Raw genomic sequence first — 22647 nt, 5'->3', positions numbered from 1 at the left:
TCAAGCTTAAAAAAGGAACCAAAAGCATCACATGGTTTATTGGGAACAGAAATTAAAGAATACAAACTGATATCTCAGTATAAAGACAATGAAAGTCAATGGAAAGTCACCTGCCATGATAGAAAAACAAACGTTTATGTGTGCGTTTCTCTAGGTGTATAATTCACCCCTCAGTGATTGCCATCCCCCTGCATGTCTCTCTCTCTCCGTCTCCCGTCATGATGCTGCAGCTCCTGCAGGAATAATAGAAAGAGAAGCGTGAAGTTGTTATTTGCATAGAAATAGGCTGATGCCTGGGGCTAAGACCGTGGAGGCACTCCCATATTATTCCTCTGAGAACAGAATTGAGCACTTCTACTGCTGCAGATATCCCTGTCTCGCTCTGCCTTTCCACCATCACCCTCTGCAGCAGTCCAGATTAGGGTTGGGAACCAAGAAACAGTTTTTATTCAGAACAATTTCCCATTAGCAGTTTGTGAATGTCTATCTATATCCTTTCACTGGTTTGGACAGAAATACGGTGTTCAGATATTTCAGGCACAGTCATGATTTGTCATGTCCAGTGTCCAGTTGTCCTCTCTGGAACCTCAGGAACACCCCAAATATCTGTGTGTGTCCTTTACAGTCCTATTACTGTGTTCGTTAGATCAGAACCATGATCTGCTCGTTTACGAATACCGACTCTGAGCATCACAGGTCTTAGGCATGGCAGGTCTGCAAGTGATTCTGATTGTTATGAAGACATCAGTCTCAGAGTTGTTTTTGTGTGGATGTTCCAACCTCAGTGATTCTGTCACTGTGGAAGGTATGGAATCGTTCAGTATTTTAGTAACCACTGGAACAAAAGGGAAGTATGCCACAATATAAAACATATAAGTTTGGAGTTGAAGTCGAGGGCCAGACAAAAACTAGGTTCCTGCATTCCAGATCTGGACCTTATAGACCTCATGGACTCAAGATCCAAACCAAGACTGATCCTAACAAAGAAGTAAAGTTGAAGAATTTGTTCCAAGGACCAGGCTGTCCATTTTAATGGCTATGTAGCCATTCAGAGTCATGCAATTCTTGTAAATTCTCTGAAATGGTTTTATCATTATCACAAATGATCACTTGTGGTACAGTATGTAACAGAATGGAGTCTTATCTGAGACCATGGGTGGAGATATAGAGGCAGACCACGTGGGCTTTCATACAAGCAGTTCAATTCAAAACAGAAAATGGTTTGCATGAAAAATTGGTAATGTGGGGGGTGCACTGCGGTACCGAACCGTAAACTATAGGAGGTGGTCCAAGTTCGATTGAAATGAAACTGTTAAATAAAAATATACTGACCACCATTGAATTTTCTACCCTGCTCGCTGTGATAGAATAATATAATAATTTGTTACATTTATATAGCACTTTTCTCTGCACTCAAAGCACTTTACATAGAAGGGGGGAATCTCCTCACCATCAATGTGCAGCATCCACCTGGATGATGTGACGGCAGCCATATTGTGCCAGAACACCCACCACACACCAGCTTATTAGTGGAGAGGAGAGTGATGAAGCCAATCAGTATATGGGAATGATTAGGAGGCCATGATGGACAGGGGCCAATGGGCAAATTTGGGATTTTTAATGACCACAGAGAGTCAGGACATCGGTTTAACGTCTCATCCGAAGGATGGTATCAAGTCCTCCGCAAATCAAGTGAGTCTGAAACCCACACTGTGAAGGGGCCCTGGGAACAATTGCACTCTGATTTAGACCGCAGCAAACATGCCCAGTGTGAAAGCCACCCAAGAGTGACCCAAGACCTTGAATGTGGTCTCAAGATGTCAAGACTTGTGATCTCAAGACTTCAAAATCAGGAGTCTGGTTTGGATTATAGCCACAAAATGTGAATTTGAGTGTTGTGTTGTCTTCGGCTTTGGGAGGGGTCAAAAATGGCCAGTTTTGAATTTGCTTTATTGAAAATCAAACAATTTACCTTTGAAGCATTGTGTTTAGTTTTCTTGCGGGGCAAGCAGAAATCAGAGAAGCGGAGTAGTGATTGTCTGTGCAACTGGCGTGCCGCCCACACAATTGCAAAAAAAATTACCATTTTCTAAAAGGTTTCCTACACACACACTGGACACTCAAAACCATATGCCATCGTTCAGCCAAACCGGTAGTCCTGCTTCAAAATCATGCTGTTCATTGAACCAGAAGTTGTCAAGGAGCTCAAAACAAGCAGAAATGCTTCACAGTGTTTACACTATTTATGGCCTGTGACACCACAAAAAAAATTGCATTACCTCTACAGAAAGCATTGTGTGAATGAATGGTGAAAGGAGGAAGAAATCTGAGTATTGATGCAGTCCCAGAGGCATAAATAACCCCTTACTCTCTCGCACTGACCACTCAATGACACCGTCATTCTTCCTGGGTCCCTGGCAGCATTGAGCGGAAAGCCTCAGCCTACAACACTGGACTGACTGCCTGTGTGATGGTATTGATCCGCAGCCCCAGGACCTCCGCTAGCACTGTGCCATAACACACAATGTACACATCTTGTTTCCTAGTTCTATGATATTACTTTCTCATGTAAGAAGCACGAAGAAGAGTTAGTGTCATTACTTTTTTGATTATCAACATATTGTAGTTTATTCTGGCCAAGAATCCCCCAACCAGTCTACTTCCAAAGTGTCACCATCAATTATACTATGACCCTGACCTTTCAAACAATTCCTATGACAAAGTTAAAGTTCTTTGGACTTTGAGCATCATTGCAATGTTTGAATTGCAGGCAACTTGACATCAGGGGTAGCGCTATAATTTGACTCTTGAATCCATAGAGATAGTTCCACAGTTCATATTTTTTTAATGTGATGTTTAAGGGCAAGGGTTAATATGAAATCGATAGTTCCACAAAATTAGACTGGAGTGGAACCAAGTTAATGCTAATTCACAAAATGGCATATCAGTCTCCATTAGTTCTACAGACAACACTGAAGAAATTGCTTTGAGGTCTTGAGTCTAAACAGCTTTTAATAGACTTCAAACGAAATGAAGACCTTTGTTTTGGATAGATTTTGTTCTAAATGACTTTACAACCATGCGTTCTTCATTTCTTTTGAAGTCTATTAAAAGCTATTTAGAACAAAATCTATCCAAAACAAAGGTCTTCGTTTCAGTGTTTCTAAACAGATCCTCAGTGCAGACTTTCTGGAAAAGTTTACACCGGCTGTTAATCACTTTCGAACTGCCATTGGTCCGTGGGGATTGTATCATAGGTGCGTGTGCTCTAGGACTCCATCTTTGATATGCAAATCTTTTCAGGTTCATTTATTTACTCGTTCCACGTTCCCAGCAACGTGACTGGAGGGGAAATGTTCGCAAACAGTACACCGTTGCGCAGCTACTTCAAACTTCTCTTTACCCCTGAGTGAATAAATGTAGAAGAACATTGCCAAAAAATATATTGGGGCCTTAACTCGTGTACTGACTTTCACAGACAAAACTCTGCAACCAAATCATAATATGAAGTTCTTGAGGACATCTTGGGGATATCTTTGTACTAACAGCCTTAAAACGGTTGAGTATCTGGTTTGAAAGTGACCTTTGTGTGAGCTGTGCTTCATACATCACTACACTATTTATTGCTACTTTTTTGCCTGGTAATTTGCATACATTTTGCCGCACCTTTTCTTTACACAATCCAGCAACTACTTTCTCTTCAGAAGTAGCAGCGTGGACACTTCAAAACCAAACTTTTCCATGAGAACTGTTAAAAACTTGTGTAGCCTGATTCCAGTACTTTGCATGGCAGCCAACCATTTACTCATTCACCTTTCTGCTCCTTCTCTACAGGTTCTGGGTCGAGAGGTGTACACATCCAATAACCAGCTTGGTGGAGTACAGATCATGCACAATAATGGAGTCACACACACCACTGTGTGCGATGATTTTGAGGGAGTGTTTACGTTACTTCACTGGCTGTCCTACATGCCGAAGGTACGCAGAACACACTGTGACATGTAACCCGGAGAATGTGATTTCGAGTCTAACAGTGCTATTTTCCTTCAGAATATGTCCAGTCCTGTTCCAATGCTCTCTGCTAAAGATCCCATTGATCGGCTAGTGGAGTTCATTCCTACCAAGGCACCTTATGACCCACGCTGGATGCTAGCGGGACGTCCCAGTCTGAGTGAGTGGATGCTAGAACCCTAGTTCAATACAAGTACAGCTATATTGACAGCATCTGTGCCACGGTGCCAGTTACCACAGGTCTGGTTACGTTACCAACATGAATGATGTAGGTGAATTACTGTCAAAGTCAAAGACCAATATGCAGAAAATGTACAATAAACAGGAAATTATAAAATAGAAAGTCATTAAGTTTCTGTATCAGTGATATTATACTGTCAAAGTTCTGTTGAACTCAGAACATAGGATTTGTTGATGCTTCCTACAGCAATATCTTGAGTTTTGTGTATTAATTGTGTTGAGGGATGCGTTGTTAGTTGGGGAAGTATCGAGTAATGGATGGCTGTGGTCTGAGGGTTTATGTTTGAGGCACAGCACTAGGTCTCTCCTCTCAGAGATAAGACACTGGGATATATGGAGTGTTTTTTATTGGCGAGACAGATTACACATCACTGTAATTACCACAGTGAGGTGGGGAGATATCGAGAGTGGGTGGCAGGGAGAAGAAGCTTTGTCTTAGTGTAATTGAACGGTAACCTCTTCCTGCAGCAGCTTCCCCTCGGTTAAGCTCAGCATATCTCTGATGAAGATTGGGTGTTAATGCAGCTCTGATGGTCTTTCTCCTTCCATACAGACATCAAGGGTGCGTGGGTGAGCGGGTTCTTCGACCATGGCTCTTTTCTGGAGATCATGCACCCGTGGGCACAGAGTGTAATCGTAGGACGGGCTAGGTAAGAAGCAATTATCAATACAGCGGCCCCAAAAGTATTTGGTATCTTATGCAAATCTTAAAATTGTATGAATGTCATTGCAGATGCCACTTGGTTTGATATTTTGTTATCTGAAGCAAACAAATGATGCTACTGTAGAGCTCTCAGAACTGACCTATATTTTTTTTAAAATATATGTTTTCTTAAAAAGCGTGCTTGTGTTCTCTTTCTTAAAAATAAATGCCACATATAATGACATACATTTGCAAATACTGATTTTTCTAATGATTAACTTAGCGCTCCTCAGTGAACTTGTGTTGACCTCTGACCTCAATGCTTAAAGGGCAGCGTTTGTCAATTGGAAAGGTCCTGCTTAGATAAATGCACTTTGAAAGCTCCTGTGGGGAACATTAGTTTTTCATCAGTCGTCTACTCTATTCTCCTTTAGTTGTCTAACACAATACAGACATTTATTTTTTCCTTTTTTTTTTTACCTTTACAGCTTTTTTTTTCTTTGCTCTATTGTTTTATAGAATTATTTTAAGTTACTTCAGTCTTTTAAACTTAAATATTACACAGTATTTTATGCATCATTGGAACCTTTATTCTTATTAATTGTAAATGAATCACTAATAAATTTAAGAAATGTCAGTACAAAAATTATAGTTAATTTAAATAACAATTGCTATAAATTGTTTAAAAAAATGCTATATATTTATAAAATCTTTAGTTTGAAAGCCTTACTTACATTGTTTACATTTTCATTTGTGTGTAAGTACATAAATATTTATATAATTGAACTAAACATGTTTCAAGAATATTGTGATGTAATTTATATCATCCTTCACCCAGTTCCAGCTGTATATGTATCATAAACATGACAAGATAATGACACTTTTAAATAAACGTTTTTCAGAAAATTTGATCAAATTAAAAAAATAAAATGTTTATTTTTGTTATTGGTGTGTTTTATTCTGTTCCTTTGTAACAATTAGTCTTTCTTGGTAATTGAAGGTTGGGCGGGATCCCGACTGGAGTAGTTGCTGTGGAAACTCGATCGGTGGAGCTGTCAATCCCAGCAGACCCAGCTAATCTGGACTCAGAAGCCAAGGTGACCACTTAGAAACACTTCCAGACTCTCAAGCCTTGTTCAGACTGTCAGTCAAATACGATTTTTGTGCATATCCGATTGGAATCCAGTCGTTGCAAGTGTGAACGGCGAAAAAAATCACATGAAATGCGATTTTTACAAATCTTTTTTGAGCTACAGTCATAAGTGGTTTGAAATCCTATTCAAATCGCATTTCTGGAAATCAGCTTCAATCTGACCTCTCTGATTGTTTTTTGCGTGGTTTATGTAACTTTCTCACGCCACATGTCAGACGTTGTAAGGAAACATGCTGAAAGTCGCTACATAAACAATGTTGTGTTGTTTATGCAAAGTTCCTGTCGAGCTGAAAATTACAACAGTTTATAAATGGAGACATGTTTTGAGACTGGCGGAGGTAAAAGCACGGAATAAAGCCACGCATACCAGCCTCCTACGTTTCTGCCACTGCCTCGAAGACGCCTATATAGCTCAGCATCTATGTCAGAAAGATGACCAGCATTTTGTGCTGTTTCTTATAGATCATTCAGCAAGCAGGGCAAGTGTGGTTCCCAGACTCTGCTTTTAAGACTGCACAGGCCATTAAAGACTTCAACAGAGAGGGGCTTCCGCTCATAGTGTTTGCCAACTGGAGAGGCTTCTCTGGAGGGATGAAAGGTCAGTGATATGGGAAGAGAACTGGTATGTGCTTTAGTGATCTGTGATGGTCTCTGCTAACACCTCTCCTGTCTTTAGACATGTATGACCAGGTGCTAAAGTTTGGAGCATATATAGTGGACGGGCTGAGAGAGTACAGACAACCAGTGCTGGTGTACATCCCACCACAGGCGGAGCTCCGGGGAGGATCATGGGTCGTCATAGACCCCACAATCAACCCTCGCCACATGGAGATGTATGCGGACAAGGACAGCCGGTAAGAATTAGGATGTGGAACAAAGGCTTTTATTTTTATTTATTTATTTATTTATTTATTTATTTATTTATTTATTTATTTATTTTGTCAATGTGCATTGCACCTTTTTTACATTTTACGTAAACATAACGCATTAAAACAGAAAACAAAACTAAATAAATAAAGTCAGACTAGTGTTGTCATGATACTGGAATTTCCAACTTCAATATGAAACCTTGATAAAAATCGATATTTTTGATACTACAGGGAAAACTGCCATATACACAGCCATATTTTTCCTGCTGCAATTTTGTTGTAATATCTAACTTGCAGCACGGGAAGGCTTTATTTGAATCTTTAAACTACATTTACAAAAACATGACAGTAATAGATAGTAAACAGTAATAAAATAAGAACAAATAATCAAATTGCAATGGTAGCATGAATAAATACAATAGAATAAAGAGATAAATGAAATAAACATGGCTTTAAGTTTTTCAGGTGGGTCTAACAATAGTATTCAGGTAAGAAATACTTAAAAATAAAACACTGGATAGTTTTCATTGTAAAAATTAAATACAGATTAATGCTTGCAATTAAAGTTCCAAAAGTTATTCACTCAAGAGCAGCAAATGATTTTCTCTTTTGTTCTTTGATTAACATGACAGACTGCAGCAGGTTTAGTAGGCTGCTGTCACTTTTACAGCTTATGCACGGATCCATTTTACTGTTACACAACTATTTACGTTTCAAAACTGACTGTATTTACCTGAATACTCGGCAAGATTGGCATTTTGTCATAATTTTGTCATAAGTTTTCTTCAAACAGCCACGAAAAAGAAGTCAATTTGGTACTCGCGATCTGTTAGAGGCGGTTTTATGAAAGTGCCACTTATATAGATCAGTGATGCACGTGCTTTTGGTGTGAACGCGAAACCTGCGAGAATGACTAAAATTATGTGCAATACAAGCACTATTCAGCCGTTGCGATTGAGACGAGTGAGCCACAGGAGGTGGGTGTCAATTCGCCGTTGTAGAGAAGATTAAAAAATATATATTTTCGGCCCTAATTTTCCACAGTAAAGAAAAAATATAGATAATAACCGAAAAAGGTGTAGGCTGAAGCCTATGCTTATTATTCCTACCCTTTATACATAATTATTTAATCACTTTCCTCTCAGGATTCGTACAAAATAAACAAATAGTTACATAAGACAATTTCTAAAATTTACATAAAATATTACAAAGGTACACATATCAGATATTATTACAATAGTTTACATATGACTTACACAAATTATTCATATTGAGTTATATAATTATATATCACCTTGTTTTTAAACATTTTCTTGAATTTACAGAGTGAAGTACACAATTTTAAATCCTTATCAATATTATTCCATAGGTGTAATTACCTCTTTAACAGGTATACATCTGTTTTTTGTATTAGTTCTTGCCCTTTCTTTTTTAAACCTATACATTCTTCTTAGTTTACAATGACTTTCTCTTATTTCGATCAGCCTCTGAATACAATTTAGAAGTAAATATTTCAGATATTTCAGTATCAATACATAACTTATCTTACTAGCGGGCCAATTTGAGTGATGATGCGAGAATAGCATTGTACCAGTGTTTCAAACAGATTCATTGTAATGGCCGGAGTGAGCTGATTCATCAGCGTGTGTGTGTTCTGCAGTGGTGGTGTGCTGGAGCCTGAAGGCACGGTGGAGATCAAGTTCCGTAAAAAAGACCTGGTGAAGACCATGAGACGGGTGGACCCTGTGTACATGGGGCTTGCAGAAAGACTAGGTAAGTTGTTCACAGTGCTCTCTCTCTCCTCTGAAATCGTATTTTGTTTTATTGGGCATGTATGAGTGTTGTATTAAAGCACATCATCGCTGCGTTCTGCTGATTGTGCCGACCCTCTCTTTCTCTCCTCCCTGAGGAGACGTGTCAATCACAGGGGTCTCAGATCAATCAGACCCCGCTGCTGTTCTGTACCTCCTTCGATCGATTACCCCCTCAGCAGTCACTAAAGAGGTCTGTGTCACATGCAGCCATGCTGAATGATTGCCTCTGATGTGATCGATCTCTCTCAAACAGCCACAGGGTGATGGGAGATCCTGGAGAGCTCCTCGGTTGGGCCGCACTGTCGCTGTGTGATCATTCTTGCTAATTTTCTTGTGTAGAACAAGGGGTCAACACACAGATGCCTAAACAGTAGAATTGTGCCAGTGCACTTAGTTACAGTAAGCGAGAAACGCTGTTGATATTTGAAATCACTACAACAAACACGCCCCTACCCAAAAGGATCACACAGCTATCTTGAAAGCTCCACCCCCAAATTCACAAACGCATCATGCAACACACACAGGCACCTCCCCCATAATTGAGTGTATACGCCCCTTTCTGGTGATTGGCTACAAGTGTTTAGATCAACAGCGTTTCTCAGAAATCGCTTACTGCACCTCTAAGCCGATATAAAATCAAACCTATTTTCTTAATATAATTTTTTCATCAGTGCATATTACTCTAAATAAAATATAAAATTGTGATGTTTTGTCAAAATGTAATAACTTATTCCCAGTGTTATTTTAGTATGATTATATATTCTAGTATTTATTAATATTTTGAATTAGATTTTATTTGTATATTTTAAGGTTGTTTTTTTTTGTATTTTTGCTATGTGCCTAAATTTGTATGAGTTTTTGAATGTATCCGTTTATATTTTAAATAAATTTATTAAGCTTACATTTTATTTTAGTTTTAGTCATTTTAGTACTTAAACTTTGAAAGTTAATCTAATATTTATATTTTACCTTATTTCAGCTGACTGAAATTAGTTTAAATAGTTTTAGTTAACTTTCCGCTCCACGTCTGAAATTACTTTAATTTTTGCTGACAAGATAGGCAAAAAGATAGGCAAAAACAGCAAAATTGCTATTCAGTTGTTTTAGGTAATGACAAATCTAGTCAAAAATAACTATTTATATAAACACAAAGTATTATTAAATAAAAACTGTAATTTAATGGCAGTTGATATCTTGAACTTTCAGTCTCGCATCTGAAAAAAGTTTGCCTCAAAAGTTATAGAAATATTTCAGGTGGGCAGATGTCTTCTGAAACGGCTACATATCGGCCCGACTAATATATTGCTCTGTCCCCATTTTTAAGCTACTCATTTTTCATACATTCTACATAAATGTTCTGTGTGTGGTTTCAGGCACCCCGGAGTTGAATGTGTCTGAACGTAAAGAGCTGGAGAGTAAACTGAAAGAGAGAGAGGAGTTTCTGCTGCCCATATATCATCAAGTAGCTGTGCAGTTTGCGGACCTTCATGACACACCGGGCCGCATGCAGGAGAAAGGAGTCATCACTGTCAGTACTCAACTTCTACATAGCTTATACTAAAGCTCTGCTTTTTCAAGCCATTGTCACTTTCTGTTGGAACCATTGATTTTGAATTCATATTTCTCCATAGAAAAAGAATCAAAAGCTCAAATAAAATAAGACTTACACTTATTAAATTAATCTGGACTTGTGTGTTTAGGATATCCTGGAGTGGCCGACATCTCGGCTGTTCTTCTACTGGCGCTTGCGGCGATTATTGCTGGAAGACGCGGTTAAGAGGAAGATCCAGTGTGCTAACAGCGAGCTGACGGACGGGCAGGTTCAGGCAATGCTCCGGCGCTGGTTCGTGGAGGCAGAGGGAGCTGTGAAAGTATGTCACAAATAAAAAAAAAATACTATTGCTTTAAAGGACAAGTTCAGTATTTTACACTTAAAGCCCTGTTTTAAGATCATTTCTGATGAAATAGAACGGTTAAGATTGAAATTTGGACAAATGCTGCTGTCCCGAGAATTTTAGGTTTCAGTGTTAGCACCCCCCCCACCTCCACAATGGTTTCATAGGGGAACTGGAAGAATCATTCATAAAATGCATTAAACTTTAGTTTACAAAGACGTGAAACTTACCGAGTGGTCTGGGGTGTTCACTGATATGCTCACACAAAGATCGCTGCAAAAGATGCTTTCCAACAGGTGTTTTACCATCCGTTGTAAAACCGTGGACCTATTTTTCCAAACGCGTCACAACCGGACATTCTTCCGTTGAGAGCTTGAATTATAGACACTCCAGCCCAGTTGGTGGTGATAATGCACCTTTGCCAATGTTTGGATAGCGTAGCCTATGATACCGCGACTGCATAACTACAGAATGAAAATACAAACAACCCCATTTCCATCTCCGGCGGCGGAGTAATACCGTTCCTCACAGAACATCCAATACAAGTCAATGGAGTTGGACACAAACTACGATAAAACCTATTGGAAAGCATCTTTTGCAGCGATTTTTGTGTGAGCATATCAGTGAACACCCCAGACCACTCGGTGAGTTTCACGTCTTTGCTACCACTGAAACCTAAAATTCTCGGGACAACATTTCATCAGAAACGATCTTAAAACAGGGCTTTAAGTGTAAAATACCGAACTTGTCCTTTAAAGGCGTAGTAAGTGATTTCTGAGAAACACTGTTGATGTTTGAAATAGACACCCAAACAAACACACCCCTTGCTTCATTGCTCCGCTCCCATCAGGGCTCCAGACTAACTTTTTTCACCTCCGTCCTGGAACCGTCCTGAAAAACGATTTGAACCGTCCTAAAGTGAATGTCAACCGTCCCAAAATAAACGTTGATGTTTCTGTACTTTGTTATTATCATCTATAGTTGTTAGTCACATAATAAAAACACCATTAAAATGTTTATGATATATATTATTATATTTATTAAGCTCCATTCAAAGTAGTTATCTGTAAATGGGTAAAAAAACAGATTTAATAAAAAATAACAGGAGTTAGATACTTTTTGTATGCATGCAGAACAAATCTCTTTTTTCTTTTTTTTACATATACGAAAATTAAGATAAAAACACATACAGCTCAAAATGTTTTTGAGTTGGTTGGATTAAAAAATAACAAATAAATACTGGTGACTACATATCACAAAAATATCATCATTCTTTATTCTTTCAAGCAGCAGACATATTTATTTGTATGAATTAAATATAATGAATCATCATTAAAGCTATTAACGAGCAGTGAATGCTTTTCTCTTTTTCTTTTGTTGCTTGATCAATATTAAGGACACAGACCGCATTAGGTTTATTAGCCACTGTCACTTTAAGACATCGGATCATGTCCAATGACATGCGGATCCAATCGCACTGATGCACAAGCACATCCGATACACTCAAAACTGTTTAAGACATAACCAACATAGTTTACGTGAATACTCTCCAAAACTGAAATTTCAACAATGTTGTGTGTATTTGTCCATTCAGACACGAAAGAGCTCAATTCAGAACTCGCGTGCTGTATAGGTGTCTATGTGCATGGCTGCACGCTTCGGGTCGGCTGTGTGCGCACAGAAAACCGTACCAAATAAAGCTCTTTTTTTTTTTTTTTGAGAATCTATATATTTTTGTTCTTTTTTAGAGATTTAGGCTATATATCTGCTCTACTCATTCTCCCAGACGTTTAAATGTTTTAACGTTTTATGAGACATGCAGCGCATGTCAACCCTTGTGTGCCGCTGGGTAGATCAGCACGTTACAGTAAATGTGCGCATCTTCCACAAACGCAGGACATCAGTTCTGACTGGATCACTTCCCAAATCGTCACTATCTTACATTTTTTTAGTTTTTATTCGTTGACGAAAATGTCAATAGATTTTCGTCATGTTTTTTGTCATTCAAAGCTAGTTTAGTTTTCGTCTCGTTTTTGTCTTGGAAAATAAGCCACGTGATAGGCCTACCGCGAAACAAGTCTCCGGGTGAGTAGCCGGCCAGTGATAGTATCTATAGTAAGTTAACAGCATGAGAAGACGCTCTCCGTTGTAGTCAGCACTTGATCGGTTAATTTTGGCATTTTCTAAGTAAGTTACCCTAATAGGCTAGTAATAAATGAACACACATACAAAAATGTCTTTCGTCCCGTAGGCGTCCTGGAGAATATTTCTGTACGTCCTAAACACATTTTATATCGTCCCCAGGAAGATAGGACGCCGTTAGTCTCGAGCCCTGGCTCCCATGATAGTGAACATGTTATGCAACACAGAAAACCACATAATCCTGGCGCATCAGACAGCTCGTGCAAGTATGGAACAATCTGTCAATTCAAGTCACCTTTATTTATCTAGTGCTCCGCTTTACAGTGATAATAGGTAAAGATGCATTTTGGCTGTTCAGATGAAGTCAGTTCAGTATTGATTCAGTTCCGTTGTAAAGATACATTTTTGAATTCGTTCAATGCATCTATAAAGCAGTTATTATACAGCTATGTTTTTTTATACAACCGCATCAGTACAGTCAGATCAATAATATTGTTGTCCCCAACTAAACAAGCCAGAGGCAACATTGACAAGGAATCCAAACTCCATGAGCTGACAGAATGGAGAAAAAAACCTTGGGGAAAACCAGGCTCATACAGTCAGGCAGTTCTCCTCTGGACAACGAACAAACAGTGATGGTGATTCAGACGGAATTACAAGTTAGAATTCAGATCGGGATTATTAGTCCAGTGTCTTTAGCTTGAAGATTGGATTCATTACGCTAGTATGGAGATATTCTAGATATTCTCAGATATCCTGAGATATTCAGCATACATTTAACAGCATATCTTGGTTCTGTACAATACTTATATATATATTTTTTTTTTAAAGTTATTCGCGTATCGAGCAGAAACAAAGCAACCTAAGAGTCTGTTTTTAGGCCTTCCCGCTCTAACATCTCTCCAGCGCTGGAAATCTTTTCCAGTATTACATTTTTTATTTTCAATTGCTAACATCCTTTTGTCCAATCCGTAGTCAAATTTTCAAAACTCTAAACACAATTAGCACAACATCTGTCTGTTGTGACCATACCATTAACACAATTCATGTTGTTTTATCAACATATACAGCCAATTAACACGTTTCTGAAAATCTTACATTTTACAAAGTTTAAAGCCTCTACTGCTGCAACAGCACCTCAAAAGTACTGAAAAAAATATATTAAAAATATTGACTGATAAGCATTTTTAGGTGACAGATCTCTGAAATATTGAGAAATAGCTAGATCCAATCTCAGTCGGAGGCGTAGTCAGATGTTACATTACTTGGACATACACAGTAAAAAAGGGACTCTTTGAGTTGGTATTGTTCAATGTGGATGCAGAACAACTCAGAGGAGCAGTGAGAAAAAAAATAATGTCTGGGCGAGGGAGAGGAATAGTTGATGGAGGGAGAGCAGTAGTTGGATCAGGACAAGGGAGAAGAAGGTTAAAAGAAATTTGTCTTGGATGGGCGAACTGATGCAACATCAACCCACCAAAAGTTAGGGGAGAGGAGTAAGAATGTGTGCTGGACTGTGCAACCTATGAAAGCTTATTTCTGCGACGAAATAGGTAATAAAAAAGGTAATTTAGTCCTTTTTATCGCACAATTCTGGCTTTTTTCCTACTCACAATTCTGACTTTATTGTCCTTATAATTATGAGATAATAACAAGGAATTGAGATGTAAACTAGCAATTGCAAGAAAAAAAAAATCTTGTAAGATACCTTTTATACTTATTTCTTCTGTGGCATAAAAAAGCTTCCATAGTAACCAAAGGTCATGTATGTTGTATTTGTTGTTGATCAATGAGTCAACTGAACCCATTTGTCCAGTGGCTCCCCTGAGCAATTGTTACTTTTAATTTTTTTTTCGACTGTACATTCTATAAAGTAATGCCTCGTTCATGCCTCGATAGTACGTTGCCAACAATGCACAGATTCAACACTCAACCAAAAATGTAGAATGGCTTACAGTAAAAGGAAACTGAATTATAAAAACAATGGGTTTTAGATGGTCTGCAGGTAGAACTGAAACATGACAAGTAACAGTGCTCAAGAAACACCATTATACTTTCTTATAATTATCAATGTTGAAAATGGTTGTGCATGCGTAATATTTTTGTTGGAAACGTGATGCATGTTTTCAGGAATATAAAGTTTAAAAGAACAGCATTTATTTGAAATTATTTACAGTGTTTTGCAAGTTACTCCCAAAACTGTAATACATTATATATTACTTGTTACTGTTATTTAAAAGTAATTCATTACCTTACCATATTACAGTCTCAGAATTCTAATGCGTTACATTACTCCTGTATTACTTTTGAGTTACTTTCACCAAAATAACTATACAGGAGTAGAACTTAACTTTCTAAAATGACTAAGGCTGTAAGGATATGCCATATCATATGAAACCGAAATCGCGACACTCAGATCCACGAACCTGCAGAATCGCGACACACCCCTTCCAACTCCCAGCGTTATCCATACCGTCCAGATCCAATGCTACCACATCTTTAAATTACTATTAGTATTATCTGAAGTTAACTTAACATTATAAAATACGTAGACCTACACCACAAAACTAGTTGAGGATAAATTATTTAACATTTGGGAATTCCAGCGTTCTGGACATGACATTTGCAGTCAAAACTTGAAATATAAATTCTCAGAAAATGCATTAATACCAAAATATTGAAACGTCTGTTTATCCATAGGCTCCTCCCTGAAAGGAGTCCAGACATTAGAAAAATATCAGTCTACACATGCGTTTTATATTTAATATTAGGGAAATAGACAGTCATGCGTGACAAAAAAAATCTTTAACTTTTAGGAGGCAACGATTGTTATTGTTATTTTTTTTTTTTTTTTTGTAATTCTGTGAATTACACTGCGCAAATCGGATGAAGAAGGGTTGGCTCTCCACAGAACATAAAATATTCATTTTATTTTATTTTATTTTTCGTGTTCGCATTTATGAGGAAAAAACAATGTTACAGACGTGACAGTTCTCCGTTATGGACGCGACCGCTCTGAAGCGGCACTAAAAGACTGCTTTAAAACTTTCACAGAGACCTTACACACACAAAGCCTTTCTTTAAAGTGAATTTCGTTTTGTATTAATTGTATCTTAATTTTAACCAATGTTTCATCAACCAATTGCCTGGATTTAAGCGCGTGAACTGGAGCGCGTCTCATAAATGAACTGAAGTATAGCCTATTCACAGACTTGAAAAATATATCTATATTGAAATGTCTACTTGTAAACAGAACAATTCAAAACGAAAGAAAACATGCTCTCTGCTTATGAAATGAAATGTGCATTTCTCTCTGGTGCATTCACTACTGCGAAGATCACGAGTCAGCATCGTCAACTTCATCTTGACTTTATTAATAAACAATTAAAATGTCTCCTTGCTATATTTGACATATTCATAATCATTGCTTTTGCCAGTTCTTTGTGACAGCTTTTGTAAACACTGACAAGTAATGCAATTTGCATAATGCCATCAATTGTTAGTATTTGGACAGTCATTGCGCTATGATTGACTTTATTCATGTTGGATAGAAAACGAGTGCTAGTGTTTTGATAGAATGATTCAATTTTGAATCGGGGTTTGCTGTGATAGAGTAAGTGTATGTAGAAAGTATATGGTTTTTAGCATTTTGAAATGTAGAGTTTGGATTTATTTAACAAAAATGTGTTTTTTGGCCAGAAAATTAACTATTTGTCCAGTTGTGTGATGTAGGTGTGTTGCTGTGTAAAGAATTTATTAAAAGTACTTTAAGTATTGGTAAACGCTTGTTAGCAATTGTAAAAAACTGTAAAGCAGGTTCTAGCTCTTGCCTGATCGTAACCCTTCTTCCTCCAATTATATTCCTCTGACCTAAGTAATGTCCCGCTTGCTCACTCTCTATTAAAGGTGCTGTATGTAACTTTTTCACTCTACTAAAGCATAAAAATACCATTATGTCTTTGCAGATATTTAGGAAACATGCACAATTAACATACTCGTTTCTCTGGAAAACACTTCTACAGACAGTTATTTTACTTTGAAATGTGCGTTGTCAGTTGGTTTTTGTTTTGGTCTGTGTGATCTCTCCCACTGGCAGTTCACCCAATAGTACTTTGACACCTCGGTATGCCAGTTGGCAGGTAACGCAGCGTATTACAGTCAGCAAACAGACTGGGTCAGAGATTGCAGATTCCACCCAACCTAAAAAGCCTCGATATTCATCTACAAATCTCTATGACAGAGAGCATATTAAAACGCGGATAAATCAACTCATCAACTTACGTAAGTCTCCTCGGCTTTCATTGTCAATTGCGCTCGCTTCTGTTGCGTGTCCTCCAACAACCAGCGTGACTGTCGAATCTGAGGAGGAGGGGACTGGGGAAACAAGGATCTCTGATATTTTGAATTTTGTCATTCTTACAGACTGCACCTTTAAATCACTTACTGCACTAACAAATCTCTTCTCCAGATCACCAACAAAAATCGTGTGAAGAGTTTGTAAAATGTGACCAAACTATTGAGCGATTTGTAAAATGAACTGTAGTAAGTCTTTCATCTACTGAAGTGGATTGTGGACCAGGGAATATATGACAATGGATGAGCTCTCCCGAGCTCCGACAAGGCCTCCGAAGAGTCGCCACACCAGGTTCTGGAGCAGAGCCATGTCCCCAGGGCAGGTTAAAGGATCTGCAGAAGACAGTGTCTGGACCACTAATACATTAGCCCAATCTGAGCGAGCTATCTTAAGCTACAATTAATCTCCACCCTGCCACGCGCAGATAGCAGAGCAACACGCTGTTCTTAATTAAAAGCAAACGGATTAAAAATGATTAATATGGGGCATTAAATGTTCTTGCCGACTACAAGTGCTTGCGGTTTTTAGAAGCACGGAAGCCCATTAATGCCTCGACAAATCTTCACAAGCACAAGTCCAGCTTTGTTTTTAGATCAGCCTGATGTTATCAGTCTAAGCCTAAATGAAGAGCCGTTGATTAGGATTGTGATTTGGTTTTCAAATAGAAACATTGTCAAAGTTTGTTTGGCAAGATGTTTCAAGCAAGCTTAAGGTGTTTAGAACTTTTTACTTTTGTTCTTTTGTTTCTTTATGTTTATGTATCCTTTTTTGTGTGTGTCTCTCTTAGGCATATCTGTGGGACAGTAATGAGGATGTTGTGGAATGGTTGGAGAGGCAGCTGGCAGAGGAAGAGGGAGCCAGATCTGTCATCGATGAGAACATCAAATATATCCGCAGAGATCATATCCTCAAACAGATCCGCAGGTAACATCCAGACACAAGCCTTAAAGTGTGTGTGTGTGTGTGTGTGTGTGTGTGTGTGTGTGTGTGTGTGTATACATATATACATTTCAAGATTCCAGAACTTTTAAGTCATTTTCAAATCAGTATTTCTTGTGAGTTTATGTGAGAAGAAACAACTGATAAGAGAGACACCGTGGAAATGTACTTTAGTGGTCATTGTACAAAAATTGCTGCGATTAACTCTTTCCTCGCCAGCTTTTTATAATTTTTTTTTTAGTTGCCAGCCACCGCCAGCGTTTTTTGCCATTTTCACAAAAAAAATTGTGGCCCCCAGAATATTTTGTTGTATGAATATCTGAACATGCAATATATCAAAAGAAAGAACAGACCTCTGCACTAACTAGAAGGTAGAATAAAACAGGTTAAAAAAAAATAAGCATTTTTTTTCTCTTTTTTTTTTATCAACACTTGAATGTGGTTTTATAAAAAAGTAACATTTTGAGCAAAAAGCTGAGAAAGACATGTTTTTGTCAAAGACTACATCTGGATCGGATTCAGAACAGTCATCAAAACATGGATGGAGTAAATCTAGTCCATCAAAACCCCCAACGCTTGCAGTCCTGTAGCTCATCCTGAGTCGACATTTCATTCAGTAACATTAGGCAGTTTTGATTTATTCGCTGTTTAATGTTGATGATCGTGTTATTTTGAATATGCATGATTACACATGATAGCACTTGTTTCTGCTATTTCTTCGCACGTATTTTAATCAGGAGATTCTGTACTCTTTCAGAAAACACAGAAAGCTGGAAATTCTGTCAATGGCGGTAAAGCCTTTTCTCACAAATGACAGAAATTTCCGTCAATGGTGGGGAAAGAGTTAACTAATCAGACTCAGTTTTCCAGGGGATATATATATTTATAATAATATACATATATATATATATATATATATATATATATATATATATATATATATATATATATATATATATATATATATATATATATATATGTGTATATATGTATATATGTATGTATGTATATTATGTATGTATTTGCACTGAGACCAGTTCAAGTGCAATTCCAATTCTTTACTAAATTGTATGATGTAAATCTGAAATTTGGTCACAATTTGATTAAAGTTTTTGCACGATTCATAATTATTTTAAAAAAGCTGATACAAATGCAAGTGGATGAGACTTAAGAAACCAACGCCTCCACACCAGAAGTAGATGGTGGAACTGGATTTGATGGATTCTTACTTACAATTGTTTGCTTACTAAAATAACTATTTATATGCCAATATAATTGAATTTTGGAAAATAAATTGTCAATTCATTTTATTAAATCACTGCATTGAATTTTGCAAAGCAATGCATTTTTACACCCGTATTTATCTTGTTTTTAAATTAACACTTTTTTTTTTGTTAATTTCATGTTTCTTAGCCTGGTTCAAGCTAACCCAGAAGTGGCCATGGACTCGATTGTTCATATGACCCAGCACATTTCCCCCACACAGCGTGCCGAAGTGGTCCGTATCCTGTCCACCATGGACGCCCCTGCATCCTCGTAGAGCCCTGCCAATCATCTCTGAGGCCCGATGCTACTGGAAACTGGAACAAGAGGAGCCAACTTGGCAGTGCTGTGACTGACTTCACATTGTTGGCTATGAATCTGAAAATAAGTGTTACAGCAAATATACTCTGTATCAGTACTAATCAATGCACATAAATGCGCACCTTCAGAAACACTAAAGTAAAAAAAAAAAAGAGAGAGAAAGTTTTTTTACAGTCTAGTCAAGTGCACTTTGAGACTTAGATGAACGGAGACCAATTATAGAAACAAGCTTCCCAAAGCTGTTAGAGGATTTCACTTTTTTTTCCCTAGAACCTTTTGTTTAAAAGGCAGTAGATTACAAGAGAGAACGTTTGCAACTTCATAATCAACTTTCTACTACAACAGTCAGGTTATAACACCTGTCCCCTCTAAGAAAGAGCGATGTGACTAGATCACTCCTGCTTCACTGGTTATAATGGGTGTGATGTATAGCTGTTGAGTCGTATAAATTGCAGTTTAGGGGCAGTATTATTCTTTGCATGCAAGATGGTCCATTGAGCCATATGACCACATCATTTTGACTGCTTGTTTCATTCGTTTAACCAAAAAATAATGTTTTTTTTAAAAAAATGTCAATCCACTGGTGTTGTACTTATATGCTGTTTATTTTTTTAGCATAGATAAAATGTCAGGAGAATATATTAATAACTTATTAAACAATCATCTCTAAAAACAACATGGTACATTATACTGCAAGTGCGTAACTGTAGAACATTTAACAAACGTTTAGGTTAGTTGAATTTGATTGTTACCATTACACTTCTTGTAAGTCTTTCCAGAATATGTATGTGTAGAAATGTAATAAAAGCAAGCAATGGAGGGGGAAATGACACTTGAGAGAGGTGAATGGAGTATTATACACGATCTAAAGATGCTCTGTTGTATCCTCAGTCTATCATTGACATGATGGTTGTAGCTGCTACCAGAAAACCTCAAGCTGCCACTACTGCTTGACTCAATGAAAGATGAAAATCTTATCAAGTTTGCTGATATGCTGTGACCTAATGGGTGATGAAATGTCTCATGTATCTGTAAGCATTGTTAAACATGTTACTGAAGTGATGAGAAGCTGTCTCTCCATGTTCAAAATGGAGAATTTCCTGTTTACTGTGGCAAACTGTGATTGCCTCTAAATATTAACTGAATAAAATCTAATTATCTTACATGTACTGTACAGGCTCTTTCTTGATTGATTGTACAGGGTCATATCATGAAAAACAGGATTTTCAGTTATATAGTACAGACTTTCTGGTTGAAGAGGTGCGTTTATCCAGACCAGGATGCCCACTAGACAAGCTGAGAGCTGTGCTGACATGCTAAATAGAGCTGTTTGTCACTTGCTAACCAGGGAAGTCCATGTGCTTGAATGACAAGTCTGTGATGTGTGTGAAAACAAAAGGCCAAGTACCGAACCCTGAAGTACACCAGTGGTTAGTTGATGCGAGTTAGGCACCCCCTCCTCTCTGAAATACCCAACCTGTGAATTTGACTCAAACCAGAGTTTGGGCTCCCCAGTTTGTTACATTTTAGAACATCTTTCAACAACTAATCATAATGTAATGTGGGAAATAGGCATTGCTGCTCATTTACAAGCAAAAGGCTAGCTATTAATGATGGGTTATGTATAGATGTCATAAATATAGAGTAACAAAAACAGTTGTTTTAAATATCCGGATGTTAAATACAATCAATCCGAGAGGGTGCAAAATTACATACAAGTATGCAAATGAGTGTGGCCTGAGATGAAATCCTGAATGTTCAGTGACTGCATGTTTCTAACAAGAAATAATCTCTGCTTGTCTTCATGCTATTCATCGGTCTTGATAGAAATTAAATGACAGAAGGATCTGGGAACACACTTTCATTGATTTATCAATTCAGCAATCATTCTCTCATCTGGTCCCCTCTGTGTGGGTTTCACTGTCGTTGTTGGTAGGTAGTATGAGAATAGACTAAGGCCAAATTGAATCACAGCAATTCAATACCCAATTAAAATTATGGCAGCGACAATAGTGAAAGCTTGAGGTGGATAACCTAGGATTATCTGATCAGAAAACATTACAGAATGCTTCCAGAGAGGGAAATTAAAACAGAGGTACATATTGGTTTTACTATATGTGATCATGTACTGAGTATAAAATTGAGGCATCAATGAAGACTGACAAAACACAATTGTTGACAAAATGGCATTTTTAATACAAGGGCACTAAAATGTGTCATTTTACAAATAAAAAGAAATGTTTAGTAGTTTCATTTACAGGAAAACAAAACCTAGGTTTGAGTCTGAGATCCCGGAAGGATTTCACCAGCAGAAGCAGCAGAAGTGTGTGAGAACAGTGCAGTACATACACACACTGGGGTTTAAGCATGTTGAGACAGATGTTTCAGTGTGCTGGAACATTTGCAAACAGGGAACGAAACAGCTCAGACCTGAACACAAATAGAAGAAAATAGGTTGAATAAATTACTGCATTTCTCAATTCAGAAAATGTCATTTTAAAAAGTAAAAATTGTTGTTGTGCCGTGTACCAAGTGGCATGTTCATATTAAAATACATACACCTAGTATCACAACACACTACTGTTAAAATTTTTTGGGACATTAAGATAGATACATAATGCTTTTATTCAGAAAGGATGCATCAAATAGATCAAAACACTTTTATACTGTTACGAAACATTTATATTTAAAATAAATTGTTCTTTTGAAAATTCTATTCTTTACAGAATCCTGAAAAAAAGTATCATGGTTTTTCAGAGAAATATTAAGCAGCACAACTGTTTTCAACATTGATAAAACATTTTTTACTTGAGCAGCAAATCAGGATATTAGATTGAGCAGCAAATCAGGATATTAGATTGATTTCTGAAGGATCATGTGAGTGGAGTACTGATGCTGAAAATACAGCTTTGCCATTACAGGAATAAATTATATTTTAAAATATAAATTATTCACTTTAAAAATGTTATGTCATTTTATAAAATATTATTTATTGTACTTTTA

General features: G+C 37.4%; 2 protein-coding genes across 21 annotated transcripts in view; one reads left to right on the top strand and one right to left on the bottom strand.

Moving 5' to 3' along the window:
* Positions 1–20807, top strand: part of acaca (acetyl-CoA carboxylase alpha) — an 84268-nt gene extending 63461 nt beyond the window's left edge. For all 19 annotated transcript variants that reach the window (XM_077206442.1, XM_077206439.1, XM_077206435.1 and 16 more), the window contains 11 exons: positions 3835–3978; positions 4051–4171; positions 4805–4901; positions 5895–5991; positions 6510–6645; positions 6724–6901; positions 8577–8689; positions 10104–10258; positions 10431–10601; positions 17909–18045; positions 19474–20807. In XM_077206442.1, coding sequence (XP_077062557.1) covers positions 3835–3978; positions 4051–4171; positions 4805–4901; positions 5895–5991; positions 6510–6645; positions 6724–6901; positions 8577–8689; positions 10104–10258; positions 10431–10601; positions 17909–18045; positions 19474–19600 — 1476 coding nt within the window. In that variant the 3' untranslated portion in view covers positions 19601–20807. The remainder of the gene's footprint in view (positions 1–3834; positions 3979–4050; positions 4172–4804; positions 4902–5894; positions 5992–6509; positions 6646–6723; positions 6902–8576; positions 8690–10103; positions 10259–10430; positions 10602–17908; positions 18046–19473) is intronic.
* A 1009-nt stretch (positions 20808–21816) lies between these two features.
* aatf (apoptosis antagonizing transcription factor) overlaps positions 21817–22647 on the bottom strand; it is a 20465-nt gene continuing 19634 nt past the window's right edge. For both annotated transcript variants that reach the window (XM_077206473.1, XM_077206472.1), the window contains exon 12: positions 21817–22074. In XM_077206473.1, coding sequence (XP_077062588.1) covers positions 22029–22074 — 46 coding nt within the window. In that variant the 3' untranslated portion in view covers positions 21817–22028. The remainder of the gene's footprint in view (positions 22075–22647) is intronic.

This window comes from Siphateles boraxobius, unplaced genomic scaffold, assembly GCF_051911475.1.
Source record: "Siphateles boraxobius isolate OS27281-9 unplaced genomic scaffold, OSU_SipBor_1 56, whole genome shotgun sequence".
NCBI classification, from domain to species: domain Eukaryota; kingdom Metazoa; phylum Chordata; class Actinopteri; order Cypriniformes; family Leuciscidae; genus Siphateles; species Siphateles boraxobius.
Note: the sequence above shows the minus strand (reverse complement) of the source record. Positions and strands in the feature narration are given on the sequence as shown.